General features: G+C 40.2%; 2 protein-coding genes and 1 long non-coding RNA gene across 5 annotated transcripts in view; 1 reads left to right on the top strand and 2 right to left on the bottom strand.

Moving 5' to 3' along the window:
* Nucleotides 1-470: 470 nt before the first annotated feature.
* Nucleotides 471-11707, bottom strand: PSMA6 (proteasome 20S subunit alpha 6). The gene is made up of 7 exons (XM_074585161.1): nt 11476-11707; nt 7252-7346; nt 6416-6497; nt 6002-6157; nt 3887-4065; nt 1595-1689; nt 471-679 (listed from the first exon to the last, which is right to left on the bottom strand). Exons 1-7 carry the CDS (start codon nt 11549-11551, stop codon nt 622-624), a joined length of 741 nt encoding a protein of 246 aa, XP_074441262.1. The 5' UTR covers nt 11552-11707; the 3' UTR covers nt 471-621.
* A 10-nt stretch (nt 11708-11717) lies between these two features.
* LOC141742566 (uncharacterized) lies at nt 11718-17274 on the top strand. The gene is made up of 4 exons (XR_012586748.1): nt 11718-11813; nt 12361-13569; nt 15498-15762; nt 16643-17274. It is a non-coding gene; the product is annotated as an uncharacterized LOC141742566 (long non-coding RNA).
* PRORP (protein only RNase P catalytic subunit) overlaps nt 14538-18534 on the bottom strand; it is a 53727-nt gene continuing 49730 nt past the window's right edge. For all 3 annotated transcript variants that reach the window (XM_074585151.1, XM_074585154.1, XM_074585153.1), the window contains exons 6-8: nt 18312-18460; nt 16614-16809; nt 14538-14942 (exon numbers count right to left, since the gene is read on the bottom strand). In XM_074585151.1, coding sequence (XP_074441252.1) covers nt 14814-14942; nt 16614-16809; nt 18312-18460 — 474 coding nt within the window. In that variant the 3' untranslated portion in view covers nt 14538-14813. The remainder of the gene's footprint in view (nt 14943-16613; nt 16810-18311; nt 18461-18534) is intronic.

The raw sequence follows: 18534 nt of genomic DNA, 5'->3' as shown, positions 1-18534 counted from the left end.
CCTAAATAAATGTTAGCTACAGAGCTGTTTAATTACAGCAGATGTCTTTAAATTCACTACCTGCACCGCAAATAAATCAATCTAAAGGAATGCACTGGGAATCGTAGCTCAAGTTTTTTCCTTCAACTTTTGTCCTAATCCTCATACAAACCTGAGCAAATATTAAGATCCTCTTGATTTCCCCGCAGTTAAACCAGTAATGTTATAAGCCTTTCAACATCAGGGCAAGAAGAGAACGCATGTAAATGTAAGAATTAATCTCAAGACACACACCCCACATAATCTGATAGAAATCTTCACACTAGGAGCCAAATAGCTCAGATGAAAAATACAGTGCAGAGTATAAAATTTCTCTTAAAATACAACTAAAAGGCAAGCAATCATCACAGAAACACTTGAAGTCATCAAGCATTTTGATGAGAATGTCATAGAAATGAAAGTTAAAAAAATACATTAAAAGGAGACACAAGTATTTCAAAAACCTCTGTTTTATTTGTACAGAGTAAAATACATCATATAGTGAACATTGTTTTCCACCCATAATCTAAAGCCATTAATAAGTGTTTTCTTTTCACCAAATATTCTGGCCAGAAGCACAGACAATGGAACCGGGAATGCTAATTAGTCTCTCTCTGCCAGAGCTACAAGGTGCACATCAATCTCTGCTTCTGTAAGGATCCTGAAAGAACAAAAAGTCATCTTAAATAGCTGAAATGATTCTTCCCCTTAAGCTGCAATATTACAACCTAATATCTACACAAATAAGTTTTATACAACGCATCTGCCAGCTATTTAAAGTCCTGCTGCCAGGGCCACAGGCCAACGTTCCATTTTTTTTTTGAAAAATAAAGGAAGAATCAAAGGCACTAGAGAGCAAAGAGGTAACAAATGGCAGAAAAAGAACACGTGAATTAGGTGGGAATGCAGCGTACTCAGAAAGGAAAAGTTCAGTCAGTTCCAAATCACTGCAGTGATTTTTAAATCCAGGATTTTTTAGTTTTGTAAAATTAAAACATTCCACATCATAAAAATTCTTAATCTATTAACTATATACTGAAGATGTTAAAAACTGCTACAATTACAAGATGAGCAAGAGTAATTAAAAGATCCCATTTAGAAAAGGATTAAAAAAAAAATTAAGGGACTTGCAAAATTTTCCCTAATATAAAGTCTGTTTTAACAGACTTTACTGCATTAGTTGTCATGACTATGATTTGGAAGTGGACTCCAGACACTAGTACAAAGAAGAATTTTTATTCTTTAAAGCATGAAAAATCATCTAGACCACATGTAACTACGTTTTAATCATCACATGAAGCAACACCCTTTTAAGAAACAAAAGGCAACACTTTTCTCTACTGGATCTCTTAACCATGTCAAACATTTTAAAACCATGTTGTTATTTTTTTTTAAACAATGTCTTTTACCCCAACACATTTTGAAGAGTTATGAGTAAAAAAACCAAACAAACCAACCTCCAGAACTTCAACTTCTGACATTTATCTTTTTTTCTATTTACCACTACACAAGAAGTTAAAACTAATTGCACATAACGAGAGAAACACGCCAAGTTTTATCAACACTGATCACTTACCTGAATTTAGGATTTTCCACTGTAACTACACCGACTTCTATTTCTGAAGGTTTGAAATCAATGGATAGTACAGTAGACAGGCATGTTATTGCTGTCTGAAAAATGACAAAGAAACTATTATTAAACAGAAAGCACTAAGGCTTTTTCTTTTTTTAATAGACATAGCATTAACAACTACCCTTCCTTCTAGTTTTAAGTCATTTCCCTCCACCTCAAAACCTCTGCTGAAAAGTTTTAAATAGTTTCTCCTTGTTACAGAATACAGTCCCTCTACGGTCCTCTCCCTAAAAAGCCCAATCTACAAAAAACCAAGGGACATGTCATTTTCGTAGCAGAAAAAAAACCACAACAAAACCAAAACCCTTTACCATGCAAAACTTAAAACCCCGCGTCCCAAGGACAGAACGTATTTCACTAGTGGCAAACAAGACAGACATCATCATTACAGTTCAAGATTACTCAAAGCACATACCACTTGCGTAGCTTCCATTTTGGCTTTTCTTCTGGTAATTAAAATTACATTGGCTGTTTTTAAAAGCTGCATTTCATCATGGCTTATTTTTTTCCCCACCACAATCATCACCTGTTTTCAAAGGTGTTCTTTGCAACCTCACTCATACTTAACCCTGAAGTTTGGTCACAATAACACTAAAGATGTATTTCTAAAATGATGATTCAACGCAAAAAGAAGTTTCATGAAACAGTTATGTAGCTAGATGCTTATCAGATCAGTTATTCTGACATGCTGGCATGTAATTCTGAGCAGCAGTGTGTTACGAGGTGTCAAACACCAGACAAGACTTTTCTAAAGTTTATTTTCAATATGTTGATAACACATTGATTCTACAATAATTCTATGAGACTATATAGATGTCTTATCAGAAGACTGACAAGTTGTAAAAAAAAAAAAACAAACCAAAAACAAAAACAAAAAAAACCCAAAACCCCAAACAAAATTCTTATCCTTGGAGCATTACCTCTAACACACTGCAAGCTTTTTTTTTTTAAAAAAAAAAAAAAACAAAAGGTTTTTGGGCATGTGTTTGAAGAACATTACAAAAACACGATTCTTGTTTTCGTTTCTGCCTGTCACTACTGACTTTCAGAGTAACAGTGTCTGATCTACATTCACAATCTCAGCATTTTCACAATGACACCAAAAAGGTACAGAAGCGCATCCAGGATCTGACTGGCAGATTAATTACCAATCAAGTATCTGCACCATACTATGGAGGTTTTATGAATTAAAACCAAGAATATGACAAGACTGTTTCATCTACCTCCAACCGCTCAATTAAGAAACATGCTCAGTATAATCAAGCAGTGATAGAAAAATATATTTCATGTGAAAAATACTTAGCCAGGATAAAAAAGGATCTCTGAGGGAATTTCAAATACATTCAATTTCAGTATGCTATGATTTTTTAACCCTCTCACGAACTTCTCTTTAAAGAAATTATTAAGGAAATCAGTACTTATTAAGATATAAGTATAAAACTTAAGAGTTTATGCTGAAGAACTTTCTGTTTAAACGGTACTTTCACAGTAATGTAGACTTCAGATGTAATTTAGCTGAAGGTCTGAATCTGCATAGCATTCACAGGAATCTCAACAGTACTCTGTTGAATCTTACAGGGGAGTCCGTTGCTTAGGTTATTATTCCTTATTTCAGCTGCTGATCTTGTGATGCAGCAAACAACATTATGAGTCAAGAACAAAGCCTGGCAGGAGAAATAGGTGGGCCATGAAAGAGGACTGTTTAGACAGATCTCTACAGTGTAAGTGAAAAAAGTAAGTATGATTTATAAAATAAGTTCATTGACCTATTTTATGAGTAGAATACATTTTTTACAATAGGCCTTGAACAACAGTTTTCACAGTAGGTGTAACAACCGGTGTTATATTTACTAAACTGACAGACAACCACTACCCCGCTCCTAAAATGCTTTCTAACATGAAGATTATTTTAAGTGCCACTAAAACAAAATTGCACTGGCATCCCCAGAATCAAGCACTGCAGTAACTAACCACCAGCTACAGTGGGAGTGCTACAATGACAGATTCTGCTTCAGCAAAGATAAAGCAGAAAGAGCAGATTAAACGACTATTTAAACATTTGCAAACTACCTTCAAAAGATTTTCTGGTTGGAATAGCTATACTTGCTCTGGCAGCAACACAGAACTGTAAGAAAACATGAAATGCCTAACCCCATTCCTCTGTATCGCAAGCATACATGAAGCATATTCATTAAAAATACTGTAACAAATCTCTATTTCCTTCTGCTGGCCTACCTCTACAGTTTGTTCGTATGTCCAATCAAATTTCTTCTTTACTTTCTTTTCAAGAAAACTGGTTGACTCTGTCTGTTTAACTCCTGCAGCTGTGGCCTTGAATCCACAATAGTAACCTGCCGGATCACACTTGTATACCTGAGGGCCGTGTTCTTCATCAATACCAATCAAAATCATACCTTGAAGAGAAAATTTGTTAATTTATGTTTTTCCCCAATTTCAGCAATTTCATTTAACTAAAGAATAGAATAGATACTCCTCTCCTGTGAAAAACTGCATAGCGGTACATTTTTAGGAACCAGTCCAACACCTAGAGCTATGATTTCCTCTTAATCTCTAATTTGCCATTTCTTAGCAGCGTCGCGTTACCAGGTGCGCAACTCGGTTTAGCGCAAACTACATTTCTATAATTCCCAAAGATGGCTACTCATTAAACGTGGAAACATTTTTGCCATGCTCAGCCTGTAGCGAACCACAAAGTCAGGAAATACAAAATTATTAATCCCGATACAAAGTTAAACCAGCCACAGTTCTCTTCCTGCGTATTGCATGACACTTTAAAAGTGTAAACAATACTTGTATTAACATGTACCTTTTACCACGAAGCAACTCTACAAATACTATGAATTTAATATAAATATTAAAAGATCAACTTTAGATTTCTCAACTGTAATCCTGAAAAGACTGCATTACATTCCTTTTTCTCTTTTCTTTAAAGGAAAAAAATAATATATGAAATTAAGCATGGAAACATCAGAACATAAAACTGAGTCTTTGAAGACCATTTGACTAAATGCTTTCAAGTTGGACAGACTTCAAGAAACATAAACTGGTCACATCACTGAGATGCATCTGTGTTCACCCACACTTCTAGATTTACAGTTGTATAGTCTAAATATGGATATAAAAAATAACTCAAAAGCAATACTTGCAAAAAAACCCAAAACAGACCAAGGTCAAGGTTTTAAATGATTTTTGTTTTTCACTTGCGTAACTTTTAACTAATACTTATAGTTGATAAGCTTTGAGCAGCTCTTACTACAACAGAAAGAATTTTCCCATCGTCTTTTCAAAAATGGTTAAGGAAAGTTAAGAAAAAACCATTTTTATTCACGTATTAAAAACATAAAAATAATCACTTTCCAGTAGTATCAAGGCATGGGAAATGCCAATGGAAGAAAGAAACAATCATTCCTGAACATTACAAGCACAGGAAAATTGCCCCATCATGGAAACTGTGGTGCAACCCTGAAATGTTACTTCTTTAGTGAGAAGTGCTAGCGCCTGCTACGATTACGAGAAGTGATTCATCAATTCTGAAACTATTCTCCTTAAAAGAAAAAAAAAAACAAACCCCAAGCAAACAGAAAGAAACCCAGACAGAATGTTTAATGAAAAAGTAATTGAGGAAACATTGTCTTTTATCTCAGTTCCCGGACAGGCCAACAGTACGGTTACAACTTGCTCACAGCCAAATCTAAGAGAAAAAATAAGTCAGAACCAACCTCAGAACACACAGATGACCAGGAAAACCCAACTTTACACACATCGGTTTTTTATTTAAGCTGAATTTGCTGTTCTAAAACAAGACCGGTGTAGAATGTTTGCAAGTGAAAGATTTTTAAGCACTACTTCTCTATATTATATAAATATATAAATATATATCATGGTTAAGAGCAAAAATTATGCAGATTTTTGTCCTATACATACTACTTAGATGAAAAAGCCACAAAACCTGCACAAGCATAATTGCACTCTCCATATGTCTGTTTTATCAGTGATATTTACCCAAACAGAGACACCAGTAAAAAGATTGTCTCCCATTCAAACACATCACTGTGCTGTGCAGAAGCAGATTAGGCTCCAAAACCTCGGGTGAAATAGTATCGCATGTTTTAAAAGAGGCTAAATCATTTATTCCAATTCAAATGCTGAGCCAATGGTAAAATCGTGACTCCAATTCAAAACTTCCCTCTCATTTGGCTGTTCATCCCTCTTATTCCTTCAGTTACATCCATATCTCGCACAATTTGAAAATGGGTGAGAATTCCTTATACTTGAAGTTGCAAGCTTAGACAAGAAAGAGAAAAGATCAATTTCATACACTATACTTACAGCAACCAAGAGGCCTCATTTCAGCATTTTGCGTATAGACCTGAGAAATATCTGCGATCCTTTTACACAGCATATCCACAGGGATGTCATAGCCATACTTGTACTTCCAGTTAGCAGCCTCATAGCGGGCTCTCTGCACCTGGGATCTGCTGTCAGCTAGGCAGAAAGAACTAATATTAATCTCACTGAACATGTACCACATTTATTCCTCGCATTGCTTGAGAATGCAAATTCCAGGCTCAACTTTAAGGTGTCTTTAAATATGCATATTAGAACTAGACAAGTTCTCCAAAACCAGACTGAGTGGAACAAATCTCCTAGAGCACTTACTTGTTTTATGTGATACAAACCTGGTGAACTATATAAAAAAATTGACACACTTCAGATACTTATAAAAGATGGTGAATTAAATACCTGTCATTCCTGTCATCACACAGCCAATATTTTCAGTAATTTTGAATAAATGAGTCACTGTGTTGGAATCCAGTAACTTGTCCTAAATAGGAAACAGAAATAAACTAATAGTAAACACTGTCCTTCAAGTAGAAAAAAAAAGACACATTCTGGATGCTCTGGTATTTACAGAAGAGACCCAAAAAATCAACTAACAGCTAAAAATTGTCTTTCAGGATCTCTAATATTTATTCCTCTAGGCATATGAAGGCAGAAATAGGAGAATGAGGAAGATAAAAACCCCAATATCTGGAAAAGGCTAGAGCACAACCAACATCAAAGTCCTTTTCCCTCTGAAGAAACTTTGAGTGCACACATACAAAAACTTGAGCCCTTACTGCATGCTGCCCTTCAAGCACATGGGCTTTCCTCCTTTGTCAACAATACATCACCACTGTGCTAAAACACTCATGAAAACCTGTTCTGCATGCTATTGGTATAACATTTTCTCTGAGTAGGAATTGAAGAAATCAGGGAACTGATTATGGACAGCTCAGCCCTTACAAGCCCAAGTAATGTATGCGTGCCAGAGTACAGCAGGCCCGACTCCATATTTTAGCTTTAGCCCTTTGACAGCTACAAAGAAAACCAATATTACAGTACTTGGTGAGGAAATGCACAGTTAAGCACTAAATGGAGCTAGAACTTGCAATAAGCAGAACAATAATAAGATATTCAATCCAAATTGCAATATATGTCAATGCTAATAAATTAATATCAATATTGCAAAGTCTCACCCCCATTTTTTTTTCTTATCTCCTTCCAGCCTCCCGCCCCCTCAAAACCAGACTACTTACAGGTACTTTCTTCTGTGTTACAATTACTGCAGAATCTTTCCCACGAACAGCTACAGATGTAAGTCCACCCTGGTTTATGGCCTTAAAAGCATATTCTAGAAAAGTTTGTAAAAGTTAATAAAAAACAGCGTTAGAGATACTAGTACAAATAACTGACACACCTCCCCCGAACACAGAAGTCTCACTAAGTTCTGGTCTTTTTAATTCTTTAATACTTGTGCAACACTTTGTGTCTCTAAGGTCTTTAGTACAATGCACACAAGAACTTTCTGATGGGAACTAAGTCATTGACACTCTTCACAAAACCACTATCACTGCTTCCTTTCAATATTTCTAATAATTTGCCTTTTTGTTCAGTTAGAATGCTTAACAGCAACGGAATTTGTTTGAAAACAAAAAAGCTGTTGTGCACTTGACCAACAGTTCAACCTTAACCTACATTAACTGTAAATCCGTACATAAGACTTCTTAACATGCAGAAGTTTAGTAATTCAAGCATTAGTACCACTGAAAGGATGTAATTTTCTTTTGCGGATTTTAACTGATACAGATGAAAACTGTAATGATGGACCAAGCACAGAAGATTGGTTTTAACCTTACTATCACATTTTCTGACTTGACACTCAAACACTGCAATGCTTTTATTCACTTTTTAAAATGAAAACTATGCACATGCCAACTAAACAGCATTATTCAGATAAATACAACAGATTAAGATTTACTTGATATGATCCATTAAATAAATTTCCCTTGATTAATGGTTTCAAAACCCTCAGGAACAACAACTTTAGAAATCGTTTGTCTGGCAACACATGATAATCATTCAGAACTTCCTAACACCTGGATAGGAGAGGCAAGTTTCAGGCAGCAGCTGAATGCAGATGATCTTTTTGTTAGCTGTGTGAATGAAAACGGAATTCAGAACATGTCTAACCAACAGTGCAGCAAACTGCTAGAACTGTCTTCTAAAATAACGTGAGCATTAAACTTAGCTGTTTTAAAAGCTGCATTCAAATCTACTGAAGAGACTGCATAACAGGAGAGGAATAATCTGAAAATGAAAAAACAGCTCTTGCAATACCTGATGTTCAATCTGATGAGTCAGTGTTATGGAAGGGCTGATCGCCATGTATTCAACGCTCTCAGGCATCTGAGCATTTACTGGTTACCCAAACATGCCATAAAGAATGCTCCCCCTTTCTCTCCGCTAGATGCACAACTCCGCTCACCTCTTCACTTGCCTTCCCCGGGATGACCAGTGCTAGCCAACAGCAAAGCACAGAATCCAGTGAGATGTGAGCTAGCACTGCCCACAAACTGGTCATCTTTGAAGCCCCGGGACTGGACTCTGCAACACTTTTTTATTTATGTGTACAAATAACTGACAGGAGGGTGTAAAGACAGAGCCACGCTCCTTTCAGTGGTGCCCAGTGATAGGACCAGAGGCAATGGGCACAACCTGCAACACAGGAGGGTCCATCTCAGCATCAAGAAACACTTTTTCACTGTGAGGGCTGACCAAGCGCTGGCACAGGTTGCCCAGAGAGGTTGTGGAGTCTCCATCCTTGGAGATATTCAAAAGCCATCTGCAAATGGCCCTGGGCAACCAGCTCTAGGTGGCCCTGCTTGAGCCCCCTGGGGTTGGAGCAGATGATCTCCAGAGGTCCCTTCCAACCTCAACCGTTCTGTGGTTCTTTGACACTTAGGTGGGAGCAGGAATAGGTGCCCTTACAAACTGTTTTTGCTCACAAGTACTGACGACAAGGCTTGCTGAGCTGCAGTCCCTTCTCACCCTGTTCCTATTACCATCTGCACTGCTCAGTTTTCAAAGAGACAAGCCAAAGAGCGAAGTAGCTCTTACAATATAACAAATCCAAATTGCTAGGGGTGTTTCAAGTCTATTTTCTGCTATGCAAGTATTTCAGTAGTACTGCACACGTTCTTTCTGAAAACAGCACTCCCTTGCTGTTCCTCAAGTACACCACAACAGCCAGAAAATTGACCATAATAATTTTCTTTACCTCCTAAAATTCCACTTAGATGAAACATCACCTTCGACGACTGGAACTAATAGATAGCAAGACAACACTGATGCTCTGAGGGATTTTAACCAAAGCAACAAGAAAAATGTATAAAATAACATTACTTTTCTAATATGAGATCGCTTCAAAGGCACATGAGCTTTTTGAGCTTTGGAAGAACAAGACAGATGTAAGGCAAAGCACAGGCATTTCAGTCCAATATCACTACGCTGGAAATCTCTCTTCAGGTACTGCCAACTTCCAGAAAAACCTCGAGTTTTAAGGCAGCCTTAAAGCAACATGTGTCCATGCCCATCCTTGAGAGCACCTAGTTAATCTGAATCCAGCACATGGACAAGGATGTACAGGATTCAAAAAGAATGAAAGAAAGAAATAAAAAAGTTAGATTTGGATATTTGACCACAAGCAAACATGAGCTTTCTGCCCATGCTGTGGCTAGATGCTGGCCAACAGAGACACTAATGTGGCACCATGCCTGAGTTATCAGCCTGGCTGCAGGTAGAGTGAGCTCATCCTTGCCTGAAGTTAGCTATGCATACTTATGTATTTTTCTTCCTAAAGCACACAGTTACTCAAAATATCTTTAAGACAGCTTCAGGCTGTGTGCAGAGGCTCTCAAATACACATGCAGATACTTGCTTCTAAGACATGAGTAAAAGGTATTTTTCACATTTCTCACACATTAACCTAATGGCTGAATATACCCAGGAGGTAGAAAACCAAGGCTCAGTTTCCTCTTTGCTACAGGATGCAGAAACCATTCCCAACAAGTAGTACTGCAATAGAGCCAGAAAGGCAATGCAGACCAAATAGCCTGTTTTAATGGCAACAGAAGGTTGGAGACCATGACTCTATCATAGAACCACCGAGGAAGTGCTGTCCCTACCACCCATATGTATAAAGCTTACTATGCAAGTTGCATACAAGCCTTATACACACTCCAGGTGTAAGACAGCACCTGTATGTAGGTACCTAGTACAGGTCACTTTCTACCTGTGTACACACACCTGCACACAGGGCACTTTCCTAGTTGCTCCTTGGAGAAAGGACTGCTCGAGATGGGGCCACCTGTCCATGAAGCCTATTTCACATAGCCATCTTCTTGAGAAAAGCTGACAGGAAGACACAAAAGAAACTACTGACTACCATGGACAATTCATGCAGTCTAGTCCCAGCAAACTCCTTTCCTGAAGAACAGTCGGATGTATGGACATGCTGTGCAATGCACATGCAGTGAAGCCACTGCAGCTGAGGAAGAGCCATGAAACTCCAGGGGAAGATGGCATCAGGATGATGTTGTCAAAACAATTCACCCAGCCCTGTTGTGAGGATCCTCCAGGACCGCTCTCAATGAATTGTCCTGCCAGACTGCGAGCTGACTATGCTGTTACAGAGTATTCCACAGAAGGAGCACCATAAGGCTCTTCTGCAGAATGCGGTACACCGTGAAAATATGAATAAAAGCTTCAGTGGCCTACAGAAGAAGAAGATGAAGCTAAGCTGCAGCTTAATTGCAAAATGTCCAAAGAAGCCTGGAAACGAAGGATGGCTGCTGCTATCTCACAGGCCATGACATACAGAACACACGCCATTCAGGTGTAACAAAAGAGAGCATGGGTTACCTCTAAAAACTGATTTTGTTACTCTGGCATGCAGGGTTTGAGGCTGTTCAAGTCCCATTTGAAACAGCTATTGTAGTTCTCAGATTCCAAAACACAATACTCATAAGCCTGGCACAATAAACTGAAAGAAACACTTCAGGGAGAACAAACAGTTTCTGGACAGCTGTCAGTTCAGTCTCCAAGCATCTGAAATCAAACAACAGGAAACCACAGGAGGTGCCTCCCCGTGGCAGGGGACACTCGAGAGGGCCCACCCTGGCTCTCAGCTTTCCTTATTTCACGCAGAATTCCCTTTCCCAGCCCCCCACGCCGGCATGGCCGGCATCGCAGCCGCTCCAGGCTTCTCCCCACGCACGGCGGGAACAGGCAGGGCGGGATCCGAGACGCCGCGGCCACGGGAAACGCCACGTTTCCCCCCGCCCCAGAGGCAGCCAGGCTCGGCGGAGGCCTTCCGAGCCGGCCGCAGCCCCCCTGGGCGGGAAGCGGTGGCGGCGGCGTGTGGAGGCCCGGCCCGTGACGGGGCAGTTCAGCGGCAGCATCCCCCGGGGCCGGACACCCACCGACTTGGTAGAGGCGGCCCTCGGGCGAGAAGATGGTGATGTGGCGGTCGAAGCCGGCGCTGGAGCCTCGGGACATGGCGGGCGCGGGGAGGGGGGGCGCGGCCGAGGGGGCTCACAGCGTGCAGGGCCCCACCACCGCCACTGCAGCCAGGCCTCCCGCCGGAGCACTTCCGGGTTACGCGCCGCTCGCGCAGCGTCACGCTCCACCCCCGCCACTGCGCATGCCCGAGGCACCCGCCGCCGCTCGCCCCTCCCTCCTTCTGAGCATGCGCAGCGTGGCGGGGGGGGGGGGGCGCGACAGCAGCCTCTGTCGCGACATGCCGCCCGCGTCGTGAGCGGTAGGTCATAGAAAGCGGGGGAAAAGCGTCATGGCGAGCCGCGCAGGCAGCCGGGGAGACGAAACCCCTCCGAACTGCCTAAACAGAGTGTTTTTCAACGTGTCCTCCTCAACGCGCATAATTTTAAAGCAAAAGCAATAGAGTAACCGCGAAAAAAGGTGTTTCAGATACTCCTAATGAGTAATTGCCGCCGCCGCAGCTGCAGCCTAATGGAGTGTTTAAAAGACTTTTAACTTCTTTATCGGTGTCCAGTACAAAGGGGAATTCCCCCAGTTTAACCCCGTGAATGTACGCGCTTCTTGCCTCTCAGCAGTTTGGATTTCCCCTACGCTGTGTGGGAAGGGTTTCTTCTCTTGTTTTGTTTTGTTTTGTTTTTTTAAAAGTCAGGTCATTAAAAGAGTTGGAAAAGCTGTGGCTTGGTATCCATGCCTCTATTTTAAAAGATAATTATTAGGTGAGCTTACTCTTTGTTGAAATAGCAGATCAGAGGCGCGTTTTGCGTGCGTGTGCCATACACTAAAAGCCTGCTTTCTTGAATTTTTTTCAGTGTACTTTCCCTTGCTTATTCATACCCTGGGAGAATGAAACATCTCGCAAACACGGAATTTGTCCCCTTGGTGGGCAGGCGTGAACCGCTCAAAGCTGCAGCGCGCGGCCAATGCCAGGACGCAGGGACGTCTCTGCTGGGTCAGAGGCAGAACCTGCCCAGGACCATGCCCCATCTCCAGCTGTGGCCAGAAGCGGATGCCCAAGGAGAAGGCTCAAGACTAGAGAGCCTTTAATGATACACCTCCCTCCCCCACCATCCGGAGGGACTTCCCACGGCAGAGATGACACCTGGTTATTTCATACCCCTCACCGGTCTCCCCTTGAGCTCAGGTGAACCCCTTGCACCCGTGACGTGATGTGGCAAAGAGCTGCTCAGCAGAGCAACGCGTGGTGTGGTCTCATCCAAACCCTCACCTCTCATCTTAGCCTTCCACCTGCCAGCACCATCTGATGCCGCTTTTGCATTGGAACATCCCATCCCTCTGTGTCCCCTCCGCAACACTCACAATTCCCACAACCTCCATGTCTCTTAAGACCTCTGTTTCTCCAGGCTGAGGATTCCCACCCTCCCAGTCCTTCCGCATACAGAAGTTTTCCAGTCTATAACACCAGCGTTTAATGTCAGATTTTCTTTCCCTTGAGAAAAAGGGGATGGGAAAATGGAAGTATTTATCAAGCATTTACCCTGATTGCCTAAAAGTAACCAAGAAAATCCTTAAGTGTTTGGAATCAAAGATTCAATATTTGACTTAGACTAAGGAAAGAGTAATAGTTGCTCAATACCACACAGATGATGGAGTGGAAGTCATGCTACTTTCAGGACAGAGTTTCCAGAAGCTTTTTCCATCTATGTAGCAATTTTATCAGCTTCCAAAGTACGGGTTTGTTTTAGAAGAGCAGTCACGTAACTTCGGTTTAGTGTTCATCACCTCTGATCAACATATGAGAGTCAGAGCCTGTGTTGCAGGACCCCAAGGAAGACTGTTCTCGCTGATGTGTTTTTAATGTGGTAAACAGTAAGTGGATGAGCTTGGAGATGAAGCTCTGGAGTCCCCAGCACAAGAAGGACGTGGACCTGTTGGAACGGGTCCAGCAGAGGCCCATGAAGATACAAGCACAAGACAAATGTGATAAAAACATGATCTTTCATCTGAGATTAATGTGTCATTTCCATGTTTTGTTGGGGAGAAAAGTTTGCATTAAAGTGGTAAGTGCAATAAATCACAGAATCGTAGGGGTTGGAAGGGACCTTTGGAGATCATCTAGTCCAAACCCCTGCCAAAGCAGGTTCACCTAGAGGAGGCTGGACAGAACGCAGGCAGGTGGGTTTTGAATGTCTCCAGAGAAGGAGACTCCACAGCCTCTCTGGGCAGCCTGTTCCAGTGCCCTGGTCACCCTCAAAGTACATTTTTCCTCATGTTGAGATGGAACTTCCTGTGTTCCAGCTCATGCCCGATGCCCCTTGTCCTGTCATTGGGCACCACTGAGAAGAGCCTGACTCCATCCTCTTGACACCTGCCCTTTAGATATTTATAGGCATTGATAAGATCCCCTCTCAGTCTTCTCTTCTCCAGGCTAATGAACACATTTACCATATAAGCACTTCTAAATAATAACTTCCAACACTTTTCCTGTGATATACACAATTTCTCTTGCTTTATTTATAACTTGGGATAGGTTTTATAAAAATATCTGTACAAAATTCAGTTTTGTCCTGTTACTGCCTGTAAGAATTACTAGTTATGATCAATTTTTCTTTAGAAAAATCATGTATTTCCATAAGCAAACTATTCCAGTGACACGAAACCCTGTCAGAAGCAGCAAATTTGAAAGCGTGGAAGAGCCACACAATATCCCACTGGTTGTTTCCTAATTCTTCCAATCAGAATCTTAATATATGTTGCAACAGCAAATCTTTTGCATTCTATGTGATCAAATGAATTCTAGTTGGTGTGAGGAAATATTAGGGCTATGTACGTCTGGCAAATGGTAAACATACCATTTGGCCTCATTAGCTCCATTGCGTGACATACAATGTGGGCAAGGTCAGCTGTGCCCATTTTGAAGGTACTTTGGAAGTCCTGCTTAATTTCTTTGAAGTACAGAGTTTATGAATTTCAGTGTAGATGAAAAGCTTGAGGAAAAAAAATTATTAAAAAAACACAACCTGAAATGCCAAGAGGGAAAACCAAGTTTTAATTCAAATCACATTGAGAGGCTACAGAAATTGCCTGTAAAAATGGAAATAATGGACCTAATTCATCCCTGCTGGACCACCACTGATGTTAACAGATTCACTGCAGGAATGATTTTGACAAAAAGCAGTTACTGAACTTTCTTTAGTTATAGGCCTCACACATTAATCCCATAATTGTATTGCTGAGTTCTCCTAGTCAGTAATAGTCATTAAAAAAAAAAAAGCGGCTTCAGCTTGTGCAATTACATTCTTCATCATTGCTGTTGAATGCAGAGCCATTTTCTTGGTACTTCATACGAATATTTTTCCTCAAAAGAGTCTTTATAGGGGATATGCCATGTATCACCTGTAGTCTGTACCACACAGTCATAACTGAAAGCAGGCTGTTGGATAAAAAGAGATAAAAACATTTTTTTAGAATTTACATGATATATTACTAAAATACCAGTTATAGGTAGTTATAACTTCCAACACTTACCTTAGAAATCTCCATAGACTCATCCCTTTAACAACTCTCATTGATTTCTTTACACCAAACAAATTCTAAATTTTAGTGCTGGAGGAAAAACTAAAACGTTTTTAATATTTTGTGGTCTAGGAGTCATCATAAATGCCTAAAATTATGTCTTCAATCACCACCAGATAATAATGACTTGAACATAAAGCACTCAATATCTAGAAATAGCAAAATGATTGTTTTTCTGTTCAGTTAAATGAAATCATATGGGAATTAACTCAGGATGTGGAGTTTATAGGCTTGAACTGGTAGGATTTAATGACATTAATGACCTCTCGTGTTTGTTCTTCCAGTGTACCTCTTTAGAGAATCGAACTGCTCTGCTGAGGAGGATGTAAGAAAAGGGTTAATCACTAACACTTTGAAGAGTGTCTAGTCGAACAAATATAATAAACTATTTTTCTTGTCTGTTATGTTACAGGTATACTAACTCAACATATATAACACAAGTACAAAAGAAACATTACTGGTTGGCAATTACAGTTCTCAGAACATACAGCCACTCTGTATGTACAGTCTTGGAAGTCTACTTTTCCGTGACAGCAGCTTCCAGAATAACCTAGAAGACAGCTACGACTGGGAATGTCAATCATCCACATCACCTGTATGGGAATTAGGATGTGATAATTACTAGCCCTTTTGTACAAAAGAAAGAAACAAGGTGTAGCTAAAGCTGTGTTACTCAGGTAACCCTACATTCAGTATTTGGTTCCATAAAAAGAAACGTATATATGGCAACACTGAACGAAAGGCTGTCATTCTTTTAAGCCTGTGTCTCTATGGTCTCTTTGTAATGATGAATATTATTTTACAATTTTAAGCAGAACAGCAAGAAAATGAATCTGCATAGGTGCAGTATTGCTTTAAGTAAGCGATAACAATGCAGACAGACCAGATAACAAAAACCTGCATGATATGGAATGTCATTTGATGAATTTTTCCCTAGAAAAATCTTAGAACAGCTGCACTCCTATTAATGTACTCTTCGTGGCTCACAAGGATACATGTCTCCTAGACAATAACAGCAGTATTCAGCTATAAGATGATACTATGCTTAGAAGACTTACGGGCTTTCCTTCATGGAACTTTATAGATATGTTAGGCTGGTATTACAGTGAATACTGAAATACCTGTATTTTCCTGCTTCCTTAAAATAAAGATGAAAGAAATTCTATTGTACAGTTAGAAGCATGTTATTTTATAATAGTGCTACAGAGGAGAGTAAGGTATTTCAAAGTTTAAAATAAATTTAAAAATACTGGCACTTATGTTTTACAGCAATGGAAAGATTCATATACACACCCATGCATTTACATTTTAAACATTTAGGCAGCATTTCTTGTCTCTTTGGCAGTTCTTATGTTTGTGCAATGCTTTGTGAATACAGTGAATTTTTAGTAACCATGGGAATTTTGAGCCCATTGGTACAAATCCATTTCTTAGACTCCAACAACAATCTTATTGCTTTCAGAGTTTGAAATTGTGTATCTTTAATGAATATGCTCTGTGTGCTTTCTGATTGCAGCAGAAAACTTACCGTAAAATTTATACGCTTTCCTCCTGCAGAAGGGGAAAACACTATTTGGTGTCCACGCTGCCACTTACGGAACAGATGACGCGTCAGACTGTCAGAAAGACAAGCCTTGTGATCCCGGAGGAAGTCTCTAGTAACAAACTTGCAGTGCTTGCCTGATCGCAGAGTGGCATATAACAAGAAGGCATCATCTTCAGAGCTTAACAAAACAAATGGAAAAGACAGACGTCATTCACAAGGCAGTAAGCGGTTGCAGGAAATGAATCAAATGCTGATTTGAGATTTATTCATCAGCAGCACTGAAAATTCTCATCGCTACTCTACTTCCCTGGTAAAATAAAAAACTTCTGTTTACCACAGGGCACCAAAAGTTGGGTGCAATAAAAATAACTGTATGCTACACCGAGTATTCTTCCCTCCTATCACAATCTGATAATACAACAATACAATCTTTTGCCACATAACTTAACAGTGCTATGTGGAACAGAACTGCTAAAACTCACAAGGGTACCCCTAAAACTTTGTTGGAATACAATCAGTCATCACAACTGATAATAATGTAATATAGGCACACAAATCTGTGAATCTTCATCTTTGTATGGGTAAATATACTTTGAAAGGTACTGTGATTATTTGGAAAATATATTCAACATTAGCTGCTATTAAACTGAGAAAATTTTAGGGAAAAATCTCTAAAACACATTTATAGTGGGCATGAGATACCCTATATCTGGAAGACCTGAGTAGAATTTTGGTTGAAACCACTTTTTGATTGCTGTGGATTACTGTAATACTAAGTGGTGAGACAGGAAATTAGCGAGCATTTCCAACCTGCAGTAAGAGTCCCCTTTGTTGGTGGCCAGATAGCAGGAAAGAAAGCAATGTGATTCAACAGCAAAGAGAACAAGAGCCAGAACTGGTGAGGGGATGAAGGAGAACAGATCTGAAACAAGGCGCCAGACAGAAAAGACTTGGACGAGCTGTTGGGACAAGGAACTTGGTCAGAAGTTCTGTGAACTGGGATCACAGAAGAAACGGCAGAGACAGGTGAAGGATCAACAGTGCCCAACTCAGATGAAGACTAGGTGGAGCTGGAACTGAAGGGAAACTGAGACTCATTATATAAGAAAAGCAGGGCAAGGAGAGGGGACACTGTGGTGGAGGCAAGTACACACTTTAGGGACAATGACAGGCTTGAATGGGCAAAAGCAAGGGGGTCGTGCTTCTTAAATTAGAGAGGCAGAGGGTCTCTTTCCACTCACAGAAATATTCTCTTCTGGGAGCAGCAAGGAAGTTAGCACTCCAGACCCTCCACATTCCTGGGCTACCAAGAAATACTGGCCAGGCACGAACGGCATCTCCCCCCGTGCAGGGCTAACACAGCAGACTGTGACTGTACACTGATGCTATCAGGTGTTCTGTAAGTTCAGGCCACTGTGGTCTTGGCAGTGGTTTTAACAGTTATAAATCCTAACAAACCATACAGATGTCAACATGACTCTAAGTGATGAAATTCTTCATAATGCAACTTTTAATATGCATTGTTTTTTGAAGCAAGTATAGCAAGGGATATGTTTCTCTTTCACACAGAGATGGAGATACTACTAATGGTACTAAGAACTACAGCTGTTTATGCTGATTTAAAATGCACATAAATCAGGTATTGATCTCCATTACATTTAGCCATTTTCTTAAACTTACATATTTTCAGCAAAGAAGAAGTCTGCCTTATTCTGCATCTCCTTCATAACCTCTCTTTTCCAATTTGAAGAGTTAATCAGCATGTGTTTGCGGCCCAGCACAAGCAACCGGGCATTCTCTTTTGCCAGGCAGTTGACAGCATCAAATAGCTGCAGAAAACAAAGCAAAACCAAAGATTTTCTTAGCTGTAAAAACAGACCGACAGGAAACACTTCCATATCTG

This window comes from Larus michahellis, chromosome 4 (assembly GCF_964199755.1).
Source record: "Larus michahellis chromosome 4, bLarMic1.1, whole genome shotgun sequence".
NCBI lineage: Eukaryota > Metazoa > Chordata > Aves > Charadriiformes > Laridae > Larus > Larus michahellis.
This window is presented reverse-complemented; position numbering and strand designations above follow the sequence as displayed.